This window comes from Lepisosteus platostomus, chromosome 5, assembly GCF_059453375.1.
Source record: "Lepisosteus platostomus isolate fLepPlt1 chromosome 5, fLepPlt1.hap1, whole genome shotgun sequence".
NCBI classification, from domain to species: domain Eukaryota; kingdom Metazoa; phylum Chordata; class Actinopteri; order Semionotiformes; family Lepisosteidae; genus Lepisosteus; species Lepisosteus platostomus.
Window position 1 is genome coordinate 59,138,790 of NC_142615.1, and position 20,067 is coordinate 59,158,856.

A 20,067-nucleotide genomic window follows, 5' to 3' on the forward strand; every position below is an offset into this window, starting at 1 on the left:
CTGTGTTGCCTGTTTTTACCTGGAGGAACTTCAGCTCGTCGATTGGCTGAAAGTTCCATGGGCATCAGAGTCCCACGTGGGTTACTCGGCCCTACCAGTCCCTGATTGGTTGATCAAGGTGAGATATGAGTCACTTACTCCTGACACTTAGTAATGCAGTCCAGATGTCCAACTGGCACTCCCTAGACAGATAGGCGCCAATGGATGACCATTGATCATGATAGCCAGGCTTAGCTAAGTGCATCCCCCTTTGGGAGCTGTCCTTATCAAAAGAAAACATCTTGCATGAATAGTTTCTCTGTGGCTGCACAACAGAGATGAACAGAGAAATGGGGCCTCATTTGGGAAGGCTCAGAACACTTAATTCTGCCTTATTATTAAGCCTCGCCGCTACACCTCATAGCCGATAAGGAGCACTTACTTCAGAGGGTGGACCTGGCTGTTCTAGGTATGTATGGGTCTCCTTTTGTTGTCCATAAGTAAATCATTTTGGAAATATCAGTGTTGTTTAGGCAAAAATTCTTCTGGTCCCAAAGAAGATTATAATCACCGATTATAATACTTTATTCCAGAGTCCTCTCCTCACAACAGCCACTGTCCTGTCTGAGCAGACAAAGACCGAAATTGTTTGTATCCCAGCATGTCCCTGGTTTGATCAGCTGATCACCAGAAACTCCATCCGGGATATGAACAGAGCAGTTTCTTCTTGTCTGCTACAATCTTCACTTACAGTATGATGCAATATTCTCTCTAGGATCGATATCTTGTTTGAAAGTTTTATTGAGGATTAGAACAAGTGCTGGGCGATAATTCGATAAAGATAATTATCGTGATATAATTTTAACAAAACTTCGATAAATGTTCGATATATATGTTTATGCTTTTCGCATGACATGCGCATGCACACAAAATACTGCGCGAGTGTGTGTGCGTGTTGCAGACCGGGCAGCTAACGTGGTGTTGTTTACCCACACGGTGGTGGCTGACAGGATTGTAGTTAGAGTGGAGAAATGAGTGACACTGAAGCAAATGTAGTGCTGCCAACGACCAGCTCGAAGGATGATGACATCGTCAACAGAAAAGGTCATTCAACTTCGGTAATTTGGAGATATTTTGGCTTTTTACGATCAGACATAAAACAGAGCACTTTAAACTTTGCAGTCTGTCAGAGCCATCTTCTATGTGTGTTTTATCACACTGCAGTTTTTAATTTTTCTATTTATTTATTTATATTTATTTTGTAAATTTTACTCATGCATATTTTGACATAAAAAAGACTTGAATACTTTCTACCTCAGATTTGTTGAATGTTTCTGCTGTTTGGCAAGTGTTGGTTGTGTTCTTAAAATAAAGAGTTGTTTAAATTACCAATTAACTGTCTGGTTTCTTCAACTTTCACTCAGGAGAAAAAATCTGCTTTTAAACTTGAAAGAAATAATGATTTGATTTTTATTATGATAATTATCGATATCGACTGATATGACAATTTTTAGCGTGATAATGTTTTTGGCCATATCGCCCAGCCCTAATTAGAACGGTCACCACAAGCATCACGTAGCAGCAATTATTGTTGACCAACAGTGCAGAACAAGACTGAGGCAACGTTTTTTGTGTGAAGTCTGATTTTCTAAAACGGAGAATGTATTGTCAGCTGGAATGAATGTATGTTTATCCTCCTTTTTAAACTTCCTGTCTTGTCCACTGCTGGGGTTTTTGCTTATAGGTATCAATTCTAGTAACTTTAATTTGTTGTGGAAACTACGTGGAAGTACATTTAACTAGTGGTCCCACACTGACATACTGAAGGTACCACTATACATACAAGCTGGAACAAAGACAAATGAACACTAATATTTAAAATCAAGAGCAGGAGGCTCTACACAGATAGGGGTGGGAGAGAGGAAAAAGCTGCCCAGCCATGTTGTTGAAGCCAATACCCTGGCTTCTCTCCAGACACAGCTGGATGAGCTCCTCCAGTCAGGACAGGAGGCTCTACTGTACACAGAGGGGGGTGGGGGTGTGGAACAAGCTGCCCAGCCCTGTTGTTGAGGCAGATACCCTGGCTTCTCTCTAGACACAGCTGGGTGAGCTCCTCCAGTCAGGACAGGAGGCTCTTCTGTACACAGAGGGGGGTGGGGGTGGGGTACAAGCTGCCCAGCCCTGTTGTTGAAGCCGATACCCTGGCTTCTCTCAAGACACAGCTGGGTGAATCATCCTCTGTCCTGATTGTCTTTCAGCTCACAGAGTCACTGTCACCCTGCAGCCTGGAGCCTCTCTGTCTGTCCCTCTGCTCACAGGAGAGCCAGTGGAGGTGCTGTTTGATCCTGCAGGAGCTGGAGACTCGACCTCAGTGTGTTCTGTCCAGAACAGCACAGCCAGCTGTGTCCCCCAGTATAGAGACAGAGTGTCAGTGCAGAACAGCTCTCTTACACTGTGCTCCCTCACTCCAGCTGATCAGGGCAGCTACACAGTGAGGGACCTTCAAGGAAACACTATCAGCACTGTGACAGTCAATGTGGGAGGTGAGTAAAATCTGGTATCCGAGAGTTTTTTCCAGATTGCAGCTGGGAAGCATGTGGAGTTTAGCTTGTGCCTGGCCTGAACCCTCTCCAAAGGCCGAACGATGTGCATCTGCAGCTCTGTCGGATAGTGCATTTGAAACAGAACTGTGCCCTCAATATGAACAGTGTGGGTGCAAAGCACTGTGGGAGCTGTAGTCCCCGCCAAATGGGGAAACACCCCTCAGGACTGTCATCTTATACATGTTCTAGAAGCGGTAGGAATCACTCTCGTTTCACACTGACATCAAAATTCTCCAGGCAAGGCACCAAAAGCCGGAAACGTAGGTGCTTCATGGATTATTTGTTTCTAGAAATGAAAAAAAACTGTGAAGATCAGAATTTGACATTCAAAATTCTTCTTCTTGTAGGCAGTGCTATTGACGTAGATTATGAATTGTTATGCCCCAGTGTCAAACATTTGAATTCTTAACACTGGTCAGTGGATCGAGGTGTGATCAAAAGGAGTTGGTGTCCCTATATCTATGTACTGTTTTTTTTTGTGAGCTATAGGTACATATATATACCCTTGTCTGGGCTGTATGTTGGGAATGAATCTCAACCTAATTATATATTACCTGTGGTCTTCATTCGAAACAGAAAAGCACCCAGCATCCAGCTAAACAAAAGTACAGCTAATTATATTATTTCTTATGGATACTGGTTCCTCTTTTTCTGTGAGGTGCATTATTTTGAACCTGAATTTATATCAGGACCCTCTGTCCTGTACGTGGTAGCTACAAGAGAAACACACTCAACAATGTTTACACTGTTTTTATGGGAGAAAATTCCCCTCTATAAGTCATTTCTCCTCCCCTCAGTTTAGAGTTGCTGTCTGAGCCCTGCAAGAGATGTTTTTCTTTCTCCCTCTGGTTAGACACCCTGCCCGTCTCCCTGTTTTGAAGCCACAGTGTGTGATTTGTGGGAGTGTGGTTTGTCTGCTCCTCTGCTCTGAGGTGGAGAATCAAACAGACTGGATATTTCTAATCTTTCAAGCCAGCAGCCACATCACCCTGCAGCTCCCACTGGAGCTCAGCAAGTGTGAGTCTGGTCAGTACCTGGAGGGGAGACCTCCTGGGGAAAAAGGTTGCTTCTGGAGGAGGTGTTAGTGGGGCCAGTAGGGGGCGCTCACCTTGCGGTCTGTGTGGGTCCTGATGCCCCAGTATAGTGATGGGGACACTGGACTGTAAACAGGCGCTGTCCTGCGGATGAGACGTCAAACCGAGGTCCTGACTCTCTGTGGTCATTAACAATCCCAGGGTGACTCTCGAGAAGAGTAGGGGTGTTACCCCGATGTCCTGGCCAAATTTCCCCCCTGGTCTTTACCCATCATGGATTCCTAATAACCCCCATCTCTGAACTGGCTTCATCCCTCTGCTCTCCTCCCCACTGAGAGCTGGTGTGTGCTGAGCGGACTGGAGCATCATCCAGGTGGGGCTGCACACTGGTGGACGTAGTGGGATCCCCATGACCTGTAAAGAGCTCCGAGTGGAGTGTCCAGGAAAGTGAATTATAATAAAAGAATTATTCATTTTTATCTTTCTCTTCTCCTCTGGTCTCACATGACCATCTCCTCCAGGGCGAGCTCATGTCCTCTCCTACAGTACCTCATCCCTGTCCTGACTGTCCTGTCTGCCCTGGGTGTCCTGGCTGGTCTGTACTATAAAAAGAAGGAGAGAGAATCAGGCGGGAGACAGGACTCTGCCGTCAGAGATGGCGACGATGGAGAGACGGGAGAGGAGGCACAGCCAGAGAGGGGAGACTCGGCGATGGCACTGACTCCCTCCCTTTCACACCCGGTATCTCAGAAGAGGGCCGGACTGGACGCTTGTCCTGTCCCCCGAGGGACAGAGTTTTGAAAAAGGGCAGCATTTTCCTTGTTAGAACTGGTGGTTTTGTAATAAATTAGGTCTTTAAAAGCACCGCGCTCATTCAGAGCCTTGAAACAAGGGGATTTCTTCTTCCTGCTGTGATGGAGGCTGCTGAGGAAAGATTTGGACAGATCTCATAGCTGGAGTCAGTATTTAGCTGTTGACATGATATTTGTATGTCGTGATATATGATCAGTTTATTGACCATATACAGTTTCTTGCATGAGGAATGTGTCTTTTTACAGACCCCAGCTTGCTCTCCATGAGAAACACAGACAGGGGGAGAGAAGCTGGGGGTCAGAGCACAGGGTCTGCAATTTATACGGCACCCCTGGAGGAGGGCAGGGTCTTGCTCAGGGGCGCAACGGAGGAGGATTCCTCTGCTGGCTGCGAGATTTGAACTGGCAACCTTCCAGCCTCAGGCGCAGATCCTTAGCCCCAGTGCCATAATCCTGATATATCCTGGATGTACAAATATATATCCTGATCATGTTGATGCTGCTGATGAACTTTTGGGCTTTTCAGTGCAACTTCAAGAACACTACACTTCTGAAGAGGTGCTGAGGTCTGTGAACGTGATCTCCCAGACATCTTTAGAGCTCTGTGAACTTTTACCTCTTGTAACGTTTGCCAGTTTACCAGCGAGGAGCGTAGCTTCTCAAGACCAAACTTTTTTTTAAAAAATGAACAACACTGTAATTGGAACCAATGACATTGACAGTATTTTTAAATATTTTGTCAATACAAGTTGATGTACATTGAAGGGTTTTACTTCTTTCTATGTTCTATGAGGCTCCAATGGCATTGTAGCGTTATGAATGATTTTGTTTTTTTGATAATAAAAATTAACATTCCAGTTAACATTCTTAATGCATTTTGGGTATTAAATCAGCCTGAGATATCCAGATGTGCTGCTGTGCCCAAATCTATCCTGAAAATTGTCTCTGTATTTCAATTGAAGCTTTTTTGGAAAATTTGGTTGGACTCACAAATCAGACCCCAGACACTGTCTCTGCACGTATCCAAGCCCGTCACACACAGGTTCACCAGCGACTGCAGTCCCGACGACAATCCTTCATTCGAAAGCAGTTCAGATTGTGTCTGAGGGCTCCAAAATGTGCCGATCGGAGTTTCACCACCCCCACCCCCCCAGGAGAGGGCACTGACAGAAGAAAATCCACAAAGTGACTCGCTAAGGTCATGTCTGTGGCACAGTTCTTAGTGGAGAGTGGCACAGGGGTGCACAATTCAATTCTGGACCTGGGGGGACTGTCTGTGTGGAGTTTGCATGTCCCCCCCCCCACCCCATTTGCATGGGCTTCCTCTGGTTTCATCAGGGTCAGGGTGGGACACTCCCTTCAGACTGAAGAGACTCAGTTCCTCCAACCTATCTGTGTGAGACACTCCCTTTCAGACTAAAGAGACTCTGTTCCTCCAACCTGTCAGTATGGGACACTCCCTTCAGACTGAAGAGACTCAGTTCCTCCAGCCAGGCAGTACTGTATAGTTCTTTCCCCTAAGAATGAAGAACAACTTTTTCAGAACGTGGGCACAGTACTCCGGTCTGATCGAGGTGCTCTGACTTGGTCGGTGGGAGAGGCAGTAGGTGCAGCAGGAGCAGATCACAGCCAGCGTCACAGCTGTGCAGCCATGGAGGACCCAGCACAGTGGGAAGGCCCCGGGTTTGACAGCCAAACCTGTAACAGAGCGGCAAGACTGGGTGAGGGGGGTGAGTCGGCCTTTACTGATGTATCCCTGTGAGAGACAGCACTTTGGACAGATTGATAGACTGACTAGTGCAAACTGACAGATTGACTAGAGTGACTGACTGGCACAATGACTAACTGGCACACTGATTGATTGACTCACTGGTCCACAGACTGACTGGCGCACTGATTGATTAACTGGCACACTGACACACTGATTGATTAACAGACACACTGACTAGCCAGGTCCAGCCTCACTGAGCCCCCCAGATCTCCCACCTGGGAAGACGAGCAGGGTTCCGTTTCCGAAGGCGATTTCCCCTTCGAATCTGTCGGAGCAGAAGTACAGTGCCAGGTCGTCCTGGGTGACGTTCTCGATCCGCAGGCAGACGGAGCGCAGCGGCGAGTCGAGCAGGGCGGAGAGGCTGCAGTGCCTCCAGCGGACCAGCACGACCCGGGGACAGCGGGCGCGGTGCGCCAACCACAGGGTCTCCATTCAGTAGGGGATGTCCCAGCGCAGGGTGACGGCGTCGCCCGGGCGGACTGTGCGCAGCTTCTGGGGGGGGGGGGGGGGGGAGACGGGGAAACCGATCGTGAAGGAACAACTCGTGAGTAAATTCTGTGTCTGGAGAGAAGCCAGGGTATCGGCTTCAACAACAGGGCTGGGCAGCTTGTTCCCATCCCCCACCACCCTCTGTGTAAAAAAGAGCCTCCTGTCCCGACTGCAGGAGCTCACCTAGCTGTGTCTGGCTTTGAAAATATTTGCAAGCTTCTCTTCTTCCACTCAGAGGTATGAGATTTTGCTTCTTAAGCAGGGAAAAACATGACCTCCTACTGAACTGAAAACAACGAGCTCGGATTGAACCCCTATCATGCGGGTCCAGTGAGATCTGATTTCAGTTATTTAATTGAGGGGCTCGGGTGGAATTAAAAACAGCGTGTGTGTGTGTGTGTAGGGGGGTCCCCAGAACTCAAGTTGGGGGGACCCCTGCTCTATTTTACCGACGCCACCTCGCTGCCCGTTAATGTGACGGGTTGGGCAAGTGTTGAGAGAAACTTCGATAACGAAGCCGAAAACTGTGACGGCCGCCGAGGGCGGTCGAGGTCTGTGTTAATAAAAAACGCCCTGTCCCCTTATCTTAGGATGGATACTCAGGAATGTACTGTAGGTCATAGTCTGAAACAATGAGCTAAACAGTTACTGGCCCAGGAGAGTTGTTTTACAGACCTGAAAAACCAAGCGTAACCTGTTTATTATCCAGGATTCGGAGGCTATTACAGACTAGATGTGTTGATTATATCAGGAAATAAAAAAAAACGTGAAACGTTTCTAAACACAAGATTGGTGAGGTCGCTATCTAGGTGGCTACAAATAAACCCCTTTAAAGAAATATGGTTTTTATTTTATTTATAGCGAGCAAATAGCGCAAAGACAGGGTACACCCGGGACGGGACGCCAGTCCGTCGCTGGGCAGGCACACACACACACACTCACACCACTGGGGGAAGCCAACATTATCCACCAGCATGTCTTTGGACTGTGAGAGGGGGGAAAAAGCTGGGAGTCAGTTGGTTCTCAGAGACGGTGGGTTATTTTCTCCAAATAAACGCCGAAAAAAACCTCCCCCCCCCCAAATGGCGCTGAGTCGACCCCTGTATTCGACCCCCCTGAGTTCGGCAAGGCGGAATGGGATAAACACGCAGCGGCACAGTTAGTTTTTCTGGTGGCTCCGCCTTTGGCCTCGGCCTCGCCTTCCGCTTTGGGCGAAAGGGCTTGTTAGTTTGAGGGTCGTCGTTCTTGTTTGCGTCGTTTGGTTTCAAGGCCCCGTTCCTGTCCGGCTCTGCGTCTTGCGCTTCAATCACAGAATTAACCGAAGGGAACGTGTGTGTCTTCGCCTGAGCTCCGCCAAGTCACAGTATTGGGGGTTTTGTTTTTATTGTGTTTGGGTTTCATTCGGACACCCGCTGGCTTTTCGTGTAAAATAGGTCTGGCGGCGTTTTAGGAGGCTTTTCCTGTGGAAAGTCTGTTTCTTTTTTCTTTTTTCTTTCAGACCACTGAAACTGAACTATAATAATGTATTTGATCATTATTAACAATATTAATTTATTGATTACAAATAATAATTTAAAACTTTTTGTATTTTGTTCAGGGTCATTTTCTTTCTCCAGTTTTTATAACCTTCACTTTCTTATTGAAACGTCTGTTTATGAGACACAATGTATCAGATGTCAATAACTTTTGACCAAATAACACAGAGCCTTCAAGCTACAGTACAAGCATTTTAAATATTGCGATTTGTGAAACTTTTAGCAACTGTTATTTAAACATCATCTAGTACCTGGTTGCATTTTTAGAAACCTCAGTTTGAATAAAGCAGATCCACCTTAAGTGAGTTTATAACGAGACAATTACTATTCAAAAGCTACTGTATGTTTGCGAAACACCTGAACATATAAAGCAGAATAACACAAACTCGTTGGATTCAACCTCTCTTAAATTTGAGAAACTTTCTGTATTTTCTGTTTTTCCCCAAATAAGAATAAACTACTTATGAAATTCTTTTGACAGGAGGAAAGATGTTCTGTGCTCAATAACTTTTATCACCACAGCATGCATTATGCTACATTTTTTATGCATTAGTAAAAGTGTTCTGAAGTCTCTCAAAAACATAAAAAAATATTATAATAAAAATAAGAAACAATAATGTGTCCCTGCCTGAAACCGACATTGTATGACTATAGAAAACAGGTTTAGATAAACAACTTATTATGCACGAAAAGAGGGTAATTTTCATTCAGCTTAGAATCTGCGTGAAAGCTATGAAAATGAAAGCTACAGTACAGTCAGACAGATTTTAAATTCATTAAGCAAAATTAACTTTGTCAAAATCAGCTAATTTGCAAGCAGTACATGACTTCTCAAAAGATACCTTTTGTCTCTCATACAAACTCAACAAAGGTTTATTTTTTTTATAATTTCGAAACTTGGACTCATTCATAGTATAATCAAACGAATCTCCAGCTGTTCCACACACGCCAATCCCTTGAAGTCAGATACACAGATATACCGAAATGTTAGCGCACACGGCAATGAACGACAGTGTGATTGTATGTAAGTTATATATATATATAACTGTAATACAGCATGATACTGTATGGTTTTAAAGCCACTACAGTACAGTATATGTGAAATATTTTTCATAATCATAATTTGAAGTTAATTGCTGATTTCTCATTGCTGAAATTTGAATTAAGACAAAATATAGTAAATGTAAAAATTACAGCCAAAAGGATTGCTCTGACAGGATCTTTTTATGAAGTATATAAACTTTATATAGTTAGAACAAGCACATCAACACTTTTCCAAAATAAACACCGCAAGTTACAGAGTAAATTTGATGCATAAAATATTTATGAAGACGGTGGAATACTGTGTATAATTTGTATTTTTCTATATTGAGCTACTGCTACCATCTACTGTATGTACAGGAGGTATGTATTACGTATGAGACTGTATGGCTTTTAAAGCTACTACAGTGCAGTATGTGTGAAATACATTATTATAAAAATGTAAAGTTAAATTGTTTCCTGATCACTTGTTGCTGAAATTTGCATTACATTAGGTATATATTATGTTATACTTTCTTATGTTCATCCACCAAAATTTCCCTTTAGTTGTACAATTCCATATTAATATTCCATATGAAGTGGATTTAAACATGCACAGTAGAGATACAGATTCAATGAAGCAGTCGTTTCACTAACATCTAATGCTCCACAAGTGCCACTTATTGATCATATTTAGCCAGCAAACTGCATACCTCAATGCACCGCACAACCTTTACTGTATTAGGAAGAAATACTGCGAGCTGCTGCACACAGAGATCAGGGGCTCGCTGTTACGCTGGGTGGATGGAGATCACAGTCACACCCACATGACACTGCCCTGTCCATCTGCTCCTCTAGCGTCTCTCAGGGGAGAGATGGGCTCATGATTCTCTGCAGCGGCTCACAGAGGGGGTCACTGCGCAGGAAGCCCTGGACGTACCCTGCTCGCCCACACGCTGCAGGGCAGAGCCAGGCAGCAGGCTGGGCTCACTGGCCTGGAGAGAGAGACACAACAGGCTGGACTGCTCGCAGTAAGAGTTCACACCTGGACAGTGAAATCCTCTGCACCATGTGGAGCTGTGACTGTGACACCCCTTTGTCAAAACACAGCTGGAGATGATCCTGGAGCCAAATAACTCCCAACAATTAAACAGCTGGATGGGCCAGCTGGCCTCCTCTTGTTTGTCACCATTATGCTCCAAGATTATAAAAAAAAATCTCTGTCAGCCCAAAATAACACTGTAAGTCACCTCTTCTACAACACCAAACCTTCCCCAAACAATAACCACCAAAGAAATAAAATTGCAGCTGGTTTATAACTGAAGCTCTAAACCACACCCTCTAACAACCCTAATCACACCCCCTAACAACCACAACCCTGCAGCTCAGATCAAGGAAGTTTCACTAGAAACAGACTCACTGCAGCTCCGTCTCTACTGCTCCTCTCTGTGCAGTTTTTACTTGTCAGAATAATGGCAGAAGGCAGTATTTTTCAGTTTCTCAGGACCAGTTCAGCTGCTCAGTGTGTCTTTATTTGCTGAAGGATCCAGTGACTCTGCTCTGTGGACACAGTTACTGTATGGGCTGTATTAAGAACCACTGGGATCAGGAAGATCAGACTGGGATCTACAGCTGCCCCCAGTGCAGACAGACCTTCACCGCAAGGCCTGATCTTGGCAGAAACACCATCCTGGCTGAAGTGGTAGAGAAATTGAAGGAGACAGGGTGCAGTGGTCCTTCTCCTGCTCACAGTCCTGCTGGCCCTGGAGACGTGCTGTCTGCACTGGGAGAAAGAGGGGAGCATCACGTCTGCACTGGGAGAAAGAGGGGAGCTGTGAAATCCTGTCTGGTGTGTCTGGCCTCTTACTGTCAGACTCACCTTCAGCCTCACTATGAAGCTGTTCCATTGAAGAGACACAAGCTAGCTGATGCCACAGGACAACTGCAGGAGAAGATCTGCTCCACTCATGACAAACTGCTGGAGGTCTACTGCCATACTGATGAGAAGTGTGTTTGTTATCTCTGTGCAATGGATGAACACAGAGGCCATGATACTGTCTCAGCTGCAGCAGGAAGGACTGAGAAACAGGTGAGGACTTTGAGTTTGTATTGAGTGTCTATACAAGATGTTAAAGTTTGTATCTGTATCTGTAATGCTGTATCTCTCCACTGCTGAGTCCTTCTCATGTACTCAGCTGTGATCCACACAGGTTATGTCTCTGAAGTGTCTCCTGTTCTTCTGTCTGTTGTTCATTATCTCCTCCTCCTCCTCACCTTCACTGTTTCTCTCTTTACTGTCCTCATGTAGCACCGATGAACCTGTACAACTACACAGCACACTGAACACCTCTAGAACAGACTGCACCCTCATTAATGCACAGCACACTGAACACCTCTAGAACAGATTGCACCCTCATTAATGCACAGCACACTCAACACCTCTAGAACAGACTGCACCCTTCATTAATGAAGTCCTACTTTAATTTCACCACAATAGTATTATTATTAATAAAAAAATATATTTTGATATGGAATCTTTACAATGGCTTCTCAAAGCACTTTACAGAACAGAGAGATGCACAGTGAGAGGAGATAGTAGACAGGGGTTTGATAAAACAGTAGAAAAGCAAAGGGGCAGAAACAGACCCAGTTAAATTAAAGCTCTTAATGAATAGAAGATTGTGAGTCTGAATTTAAAAGAGCTCAGGGAAGGTGAGTTATGATATCCACAGGGATAGAATTCCAGAGCTTTGGGGCGCAGCAGGAGAAGCCCTGTCACCCAGAATGCTGACTTTGGAGACAGACAGGAGACCATAATTAGAAGAGTGAAGGTTGTGAGGTGGGGAGTAGGATGTAGTAGCTCTGGCAGGTACTGAGGTGTCAAACCATGCAGAGGCTTTTAGGGGAGCATGAGGACTTTGAAGTCGACACAAAACCTGATAGGAAGCCAGTGCAGGGACTCCAGGACAGGAGTAATGGGATCACTTGCACTAGACCTGGTGAAGACTCTGGCTGCCAAATTCTGGACATACTGTAGTTTGTTCAGTGTGGGCTTAGATGCTCCACTGAGTGGAGCGTTACAGTAGTCAAAGCGTTACAACTATAGAGCGGTACAGTATTATCAACACAATTAGGAACTCCTGGCCTCACAAGTGCATGTCATTGGCGCTTCCCTACCATCCTAACACCCCTTCCATCCTCAGGACCATTAACGACAACTTCCCCATCCTACAGGATGATCCCTCCACTGGTACCCTTTTTCTGACCACCCCATGATCTCATCTCATATCACCAACCACCTAATCTGCATCACCTTTTTGTTCACAGCTCCCTTGACTGCCCTCAGCAACCATCCACACCAGGCACTTTCCCTTGCAACAGAGCTCGATTCATCACCTGCAAGTACATATCTAACACCACACTCATTCAAGGCCTCTCAGGACAATTCCAGATCACTCAGATGACGTCTTGTACCTCCAGTAATCTTATTTGGTGCCTCTCTTGCAGAAAATGCCCAGCCAGGTTGACTCGGAGACCGCATCAGAGAACATGTTAGGGCTTTGAGGATCAAAGATTTCTCCAAGCCCATAGTTTCTTATTTCACCTCTAATGGCCATGATCACACTAATCTCTGTATCCTCAAAGAAGGGTTTCTTAACTCCTATTGCAGAAAGACATTCAAAACCCAAATTATCCTGAAACTAGGATCACACCTTCCGAGATAAGGTTACTGGATTTCTGTGCCAATAAACTTGTCTTCTTGCAGTTTAAATGAAGGAAATTATGAGTCATACATGTGTTTATGTCCGAGAAGCAATTGGAGCAGAGACATGTCAGTGTCAGTTAAGTATGGACGTACTGTACTGTAGATTTGAGTATCATCAGAACTCATACATGATGAAGGGTAGGGGGCCCAGTGTCAACCCCTGAGGAAGACCAGACTTAATGAGTCCAATTTCCGAGCTACAATTGCCAAGAGACAAAGTGCAAGTAATCAGTGAGGTAAGACTGGAACCATTTAAGAACAGTGTCAGAAACTCCAAACACAGTCTCAAGACAAGAAAGTGTGATGTCATGGCTGACGGTGTCGAAAGCAGCACTGAGTTCAGTAAGAATGAGGATAGAAAGAGAATGAGAATCAGAAGCCATTAGAAGTTCGTTAGTGACTTTGAGCAGGCCAGTTTCTGTGCTGTGAAGTTGTCTGAAACCAGATTGGTGAGGTTAAAATAGGTTATTTAACTGAAATGTAACAGCTCGTTCTAAAAGATTTGCAAGAAAGGTTAACTTGGATATAGGGTGAAAGTTGTTCAGGCTGTCCAGAGCCATGATTCTTTTTCACACATAGGGGTAACAGCAGCAGTTGTGAAGGCCACTGGTTCCACATCAGTACTCAAGGATTCATTTATTATATTGAGGACTATGGGGGAGAAAGCAGTGAAACAGGATTGAAATAAAGTGCTGGGAAGGGGCTCCAATAGGCAGGTGGTGGATTTCATACACAAAAACCAGTTAACTGTGGTATAATACCTTCACCTGCTTTATTGAATACAAGACTCACACTGGGCTATGCTGGAGTCAGATCTGACACAGAACATGTTTCTAGGAAGCAGACAGGATGTGAGATGTGGTCGGACACATGGTCTGCCTGGCCCAGAACTTAAGCCAGTGGTCAAGCACGTCAGCCACAAACTAGTAGCACTCGGACTCATCAGCACTGCTGAAGTCCTCTGTTTTGTGGTGCAGAGAGAAGTCCAGACACTATATTTAGATGTCAGAATGAAAACTGAAGTCTCTAGATTGTGTTTCAGGTATACTTTCTGTGTTTTTAGATTTCACTTCACATACAGATGTGCAGACCCAGGTGTGAGGTGTAAAACTCGAGCAGAAGGTGGAGACTCGTGCTCTGCTGAGCTGCACATGCTGCCGGTGTAGATTAGACATGAAACAGGAGCATGTCAGACAGGACCAGGAAACACGTCTCATGTGGATAAGACATCAAGGGTACAGAGTGTGAATTTTCCAGGGTGACTCTAAGGGGTGTCTCTGTGATGCGAGTCTCTTACAGCAGAAATGTCCTGAGTGTCTCTGTTTCTCCACAGAAGCAGCTGGGGGCGACACAGACACAAACCCAGCAGAGAATCCAGGAGAGAGAGAAGGAGCTGCAGGAGCTGAGACAGGCTGTAGAGTCACTCAGAGTGGGTATTCACCAGAGGAGTGGACACACTGACACATTTCCAAAGTTGGACACTGGACAGTACCCTTAGAAAACACAACATACAGCATAATGTAGTTTGAGTGTTTTTCTGTGTAATAATCCACTGTGTGTCTCCTCCCTCAGAGCTCTGCACACACAGCAGTACAGGACACTGACAGGATCTTTACTGAGCTGATCCAATCCATTAAGAGAACATGCTCTGAGGTCACAGAGCTGATCAGAGCTCAAGAGAGCGCTGCCGTGAGTCAGGCTGAAGGACTTCTAGAGCGACTGGAGAAGGAGATCACTGAGATGAAGAGGAGAGATGCTGAGCTGAACCAGCTCTCACACACAGAGGATCACATCCATTTCCTCCAGGTAACATCACTGCTCTGTGACTCTGCAGTACGGAAGGGTGTCTCTCACACAAAGCTCTCAAATGGAGCTGCTCCTGGTATCCCCCCTGGAATGTGTCTTTGAGCCCCTTGTGTTAGACTGGATACTCCTCTTTCTCTTCTCTGCTGCAGAATTTCCAGTCTGTCTGTGTCCCTCCTGGAGCTGGAGACTCACCCAGCATCCCTGTTTGTCCACACTTCTCTCCTGAGCCAGTGAGGAGAGCTGTCTCTGCACTGAAAGAGCGACTGGAGGACATCTGCAAGAAGGAATCAATAAAGATTTCCACGACAGGTTAGTGGAGAAACACACTGGTATCTTTCTGGATAGCCTGTTTTTCTCTTATATTGTTACTGGATTTTCTGTGCAGTGAATGTATTTATCAAAACAGTTTATCAGTCAATAATTTAATTTCTAAGTCAAATATCTCAAATATCTGGAAGCTTTCAGAGGGGCTACAGTCCCAATATAGTAGTTAAAATAGTGGCTACAGACCCAGTACAGCAGAACAGTCCTGTTACACTAGGAGCTACAGACCCAGTACAGTAGATCAGTTCTGTTACACTAGGAGATACAGTCCCAGTCTAGTAGAACATGTTATTCCCGTTCCTCTGTTACTGCAGCCCTGATGAGACATTTCTCTGTGTCTCCCCTGTGACTGAAGCCTGCATTCTGCAGACTCCAGAGCCCAGGTCCAGAGCAGATCTTTTCTACTGTGAGTCTACAACAGCTCCCCCCTGAAATATACCTGGAGCTCAAACACACAGCAGAAACAGTGATCCATAAACTGATGCACACTCTGACACACACACTGATTCGCACTCTGATACTTGCTGATACACATCTGAATTCAGAAAGTCAAGCTTGCAGACAGTCGCTCTATGTGGATCAGAAAACACACAGGTGAACACAGACAGAAAGCCAAGTGAGTGTCATTTTTTTAAGAACATGCACTTTATTACAACGTCTACTGCACAACTCTTACAAAGAATACAATTCTAACAACAACACTTCAACAGAATTTAAAATGTCTTAAACAGAGTGATTGTCCATTATCAGTATTTCTATTTTGCAAGTGGTCAGTGAGGCTGGTTCACACAATAAGAGCCCCTCTAAGCCTCCTGGGTGTTACCACTGGCTGCAGTACTGGCTCTGAAACTGTGATTGTACATTTCTCAACAGAAGCACTATGGAACAGTTTTTCTGGGTTTTCTTCAGCCCCTTTATGGGGCCCTCAGACCTGTCCAGAGCTCTTTTGCTGTGATGAAATCCCACCAGGCTACATCGTGCTTCATTCTGCCTTTGAGGCTCATGAGGATCCTCTCCTCCACCTCTCCTGCCTTTCTCTCTGTGTGGTGCTGGACGAGCGTGTCACTATGGATGGAAGCTCATAACCATTCCCCCTCCCAGGAGTTCCACAGTGTTGTCCATTCTGTCCCACACTGCTCTGGTGAAGGTCCAGCTCTTGAACAAGTGCTCCTGCGTTTCCTCTATGAAACACGTGTCCCAGGGGCGTTGCGGTTTCCTGGTGAGCGAGTACCTGTGAAGGACCTCTCTGGTCACCAGCTCTGGTGCACAGTCATCCAGCTGAGGGCCTTCAGCATGTTGTCTAGTCCTTTGGGTTGAGTCCTTACATTGGTGTCCTGTGGGATCGTCAGCCTCTCCCTGGTGACCAGTTCCTTCCTTCCCTTCCTTGTACAGGGCCCTTTATTGATACAGAGCTCTAATTGTCTTGAGGCCTTATACCTCCTGCTCCACTTGACGGTGTGGGTGTAGGTATCCGGTTGCTTCTCTGCTTTGGGCCCAGTGTTGGACCACTGAATCAGGTGCTTCACTGGGAGGGAGAACCACAGCCTGACCAATTACTGGTACTTGTGACCGATTGGGTCCAACCCCTAGTGACAGAGGTTGCAGAAGAAGATGCAGTGGAGTTTCAGGGGGAAATTCGGCACGTCTCTTGCCCCTTCCTCAACGGCTGGCACATCTGGTTCCTTGTGATGTACTCGTACCTGTTCTGCCATCCCTAGCAGCCCTCGTCTGAGTCTGGCTAACAGAGGGCACACTACGACCAGGTCAGCTAAAGCCAGCAGGGTGTCTGCCTTCAACACCCTCACTTTCCCCATGAGAGTCAGCAAGCGAGTCTTCCACAGGCCCAGTTACACGTTCACTTTGACGGTCCTCTCTGTCCAGTTTATGTACTTGTTGTCCCTGCTCTGGAATGAAACCACCAGTATCATTAGGGGCTCCATGCAAAGCTTGAAATTCTCTAGCGCCATTTCTCTGTCCCTCCAGGGTTCAAAAAGCTTGCCCTTGCTCTTTCTGTTTATCAGCCTCAAGTCTGAGGCCCTGCAGTACTGCTCCCTAAACTGCAGCCCACTCTGCAACCCCCTGTCTGAAATCAGGAACAGCGTCATGTGTACTGGGAGATCTTGAGGACCCCTGTGCCTCTGCCAATGGTTCCATAATGAGAACATAGAGAAGAGGTGAAACATGAAACATTTATCGTAATCCGGATTCCTGGGGGATGAAATTCCAAAGATGTCTGTTCACGTTGACCCCTTTGGCCAACTTCAGAGTACAGTATCTATCCAGCAGATGAAGCTTTCTCAGAATCTGAAGTGTTCCAGCGCTGTGAACAGATTGCTGTGGTTTACTCTGTTAAAGGTTTTCTCCTGGTCCAAGGCTCATCACGGGCCCGTTTCGGTTATTGTCACAGGGGAACTGGAGGTTCCAGCTGACAGATCACCCTTCCACACTTGATGATGTGGGGCAGGGAGGTCCTCAGTCTGCTGGGCACTGGCTTGTTCAGGATCTTGATGTCCACACAGAGCTATGTTACCAGCTTCCAGTTTTTGAGTTGCAGAGCAGGAAGATGAAACCTTCTCTCATCGTATTTCTGAGTTTTTCCCTGGCGGAAGAGTTCTTGCTCCACCTCCACCAGGTCTGCCACTGGGGTGTCCCAGAAGCAGGTGTAGAATTTCTTGGGAAGTTGCTTTGCTATTCTCCATCTGTCAGAATGTGACACTTGATTTGTTAATAACTGTGGAATATCAGGAGCAGAGCCAGTTTAACAATAACAACCCAGCCACACTGTACAATACTGGGGGGGAAAAATAATGGTAAAATGACAGTACTTTTCCCCTGCAGCTTCACAGACACACAGCCTCTTGTGAGAGGCAGCAGTGTGACTCTGTTACAGGGGCTCATCTGGGGTCTGTAGGCCTCTCTCTTGTCTGAGAACTGGCTGCTTCTCTTCACATGTCAACCAGGATGGGTCAGCAGGTAGGAACAGTCAGGACTTGTTCTGTCTGGACAAACAAAACAATAGAAAAACTCAACATCATTTTTCCATTCATATTAGGAGAGAAGGCATCTTTGTTGTGAGAGGGAAGGACTTACGATGATTTTCAACTCAGAATCACTGTGGTAGAATATATTCTGGTGTTTTCATGAGCACAATAGCTAGCTGATGACACAGACATATGTAAAGTTTTGTGGTTGTTTAGCCACAATAAACAGAGATCTTTGTTTGTCTACCCGCCTGTGTCCGGTTTTAATCAACTGCACTCTGTTGTAATTACAGGTAGTCCAGCTTCAGCTGTTTTTCTCTCTCTCTTGAATGTTTCATTGATGAAGTGTACATTGGTAGTATCTTTGACTCCATCCAACATTAATTTTGTTAACAGATTCATACAGATGCAGCCATTCAAAATGCGCGGGCGATACCGCATTATTTTCCGGTATGCTGTACACAGTCTACCGCAAGTTACCGGTAAATACCGCAAGTTACCGGTAAATACCGCTAGCAAAATAATAGTATCCGGAATTTCCGCAAGGTGGAGCTAATAAAGCTCAACCTCTCATGTTTGAGCTGTAGCCATCAAAGTCTTTAACGAAGATATTAATAATAGTATTAATAATAAATGACCTTGGACAAGCTGTAAGTGTAAACTCAAAGTATTGCCCTGGTCAACATTCTTTTTTTCATTGACCGTCTTTGTAAAAGTAACACCACAGCATTTCGCAATCACGCATTTTTTTCCAATCATGCAAAGTACAGTAATTTTTGAGAATCGATTCACCATGCCTTACACATGCTCATAAAAGAGATTGATTTAGGAACATAAACATATTACCGTATGCAAACTGTACTGTATACAGTATGTATATGTATATTTAATGTCTTAACTGTGCCCGTTTAAGTCTTGAATATTCATATCTAATTTTACCACTGAAGGGAAATCTTAGTAGCTGAGCATAAAAAGAATAGGAGCATACTGCAACGCGTGTGAAGGCCATAAACGATATTAATTTTGGAACATAAACATACGGTATATGGCTGGTCTCGGTACTTTAAAGAAAACATACACGAAACATGGTTTCATTATGACCAGAATCTGTCTTGAGATATTTTTAACTTGATTTACAGTATTTGAGAGGTATGTCTTAACACAGATACTACAGTGCTTAAGTACTACTCACGTATATGTTTCTAGGTTTATATTATGCATTTCATACGGTCAAATTACTTTTGAGCAACTAATAAGAAGCGCGAAACGGTATGCGTTTTAGTTTCGTTTCGTGCTGGGACCCGTGGATTGATTAGAGATATCAAGTACATACAAGTCATTTTTTAAATGTTGTAGTTCGTCTTGAAAAAATGTTACGAGTACATCATCTATCAACAATTACACAGGTTCTGTTTCCATATTGCGGATTTTGGTTACGTAATATTATGTTCTAGATTTCACGTTGTGAATATATGATTTGGGCAAACAGAGCCGCAAAGAAGTACATTATGGGTGGTTGTTTTTTTTTTGCAGTTTTATCTAGAACAAGCGATGCTTAAACCTTTGTCTGATTCTTGTGAAACTATCCACACGACAGTTACAGTACCTAGGAGTTGACTTCAGTGATGTCACTGATGGGATGTTTCTAAAAATCCATCCTCTGTAAAACGTCTTCTCTAGTTGTCCTGCATATGTATTCGCTAATGAAGCTGTGTGTTCTGAGCCTGGATCTCTACATTTGTGTATGAACCAGCTTAGAGGGCTAAAGACAGCTTGTGTTTAAATTGAGTGTAAGGCAATTTATGCTTCTAAAGTCATGGTCAGCATTTTTGTACTGTGCTGTAAACTTGTTCTGTGCCAAGTCACATTATTTTATAGCGTTTTTATAGCGTTATCAAATCCGGTGGCGCGGTGTTAGTTTCCTGACTCCCATGTCACATGGTCTGT

The 20,067-nt window shown here is 45.0% G+C and overlaps 1 protein-coding gene and 1 long non-coding RNA gene across 2 annotated transcripts in view; both read left to right on the forward strand.

The window, feature by feature from the left end:
• The first annotated feature begins 228 nt into the window (after positions 1-228).
• The window catches only part of LOC148670341 (uncharacterized), a 112,386-nt gene continuing 92,547 nt past the window's right edge, over positions 229-20,067 (forward strand). Inside the window, exons 1-2 of the long non-coding RNA XR_015937015.1 lie at positions 229-448; positions 2,238-2,522. This is a non-coding gene — a long non-coding RNA (uncharacterized LOC148670341). The remainder of the gene's footprint in view (positions 449-2,237; positions 2,523-20,067) is intronic.
• Positions 6,642-16,857, forward strand: LOC148670342 (E3 ubiquitin/ISG15 ligase TRIM25-like). The gene is made up of 6 exons (XM_088632964.1): positions 6,642-6,743; positions 10,658-11,332; positions 14,343-14,438; positions 14,582-14,815; positions 14,965-15,124; positions 16,730-16,857. The coding sequence occupies exons 1-6, from the start codon at positions 6,642-6,644 to the stop codon at positions 16,855-16,857; spliced, it is 1,395 nt and encodes a 464-aa protein (XP_088489090.1).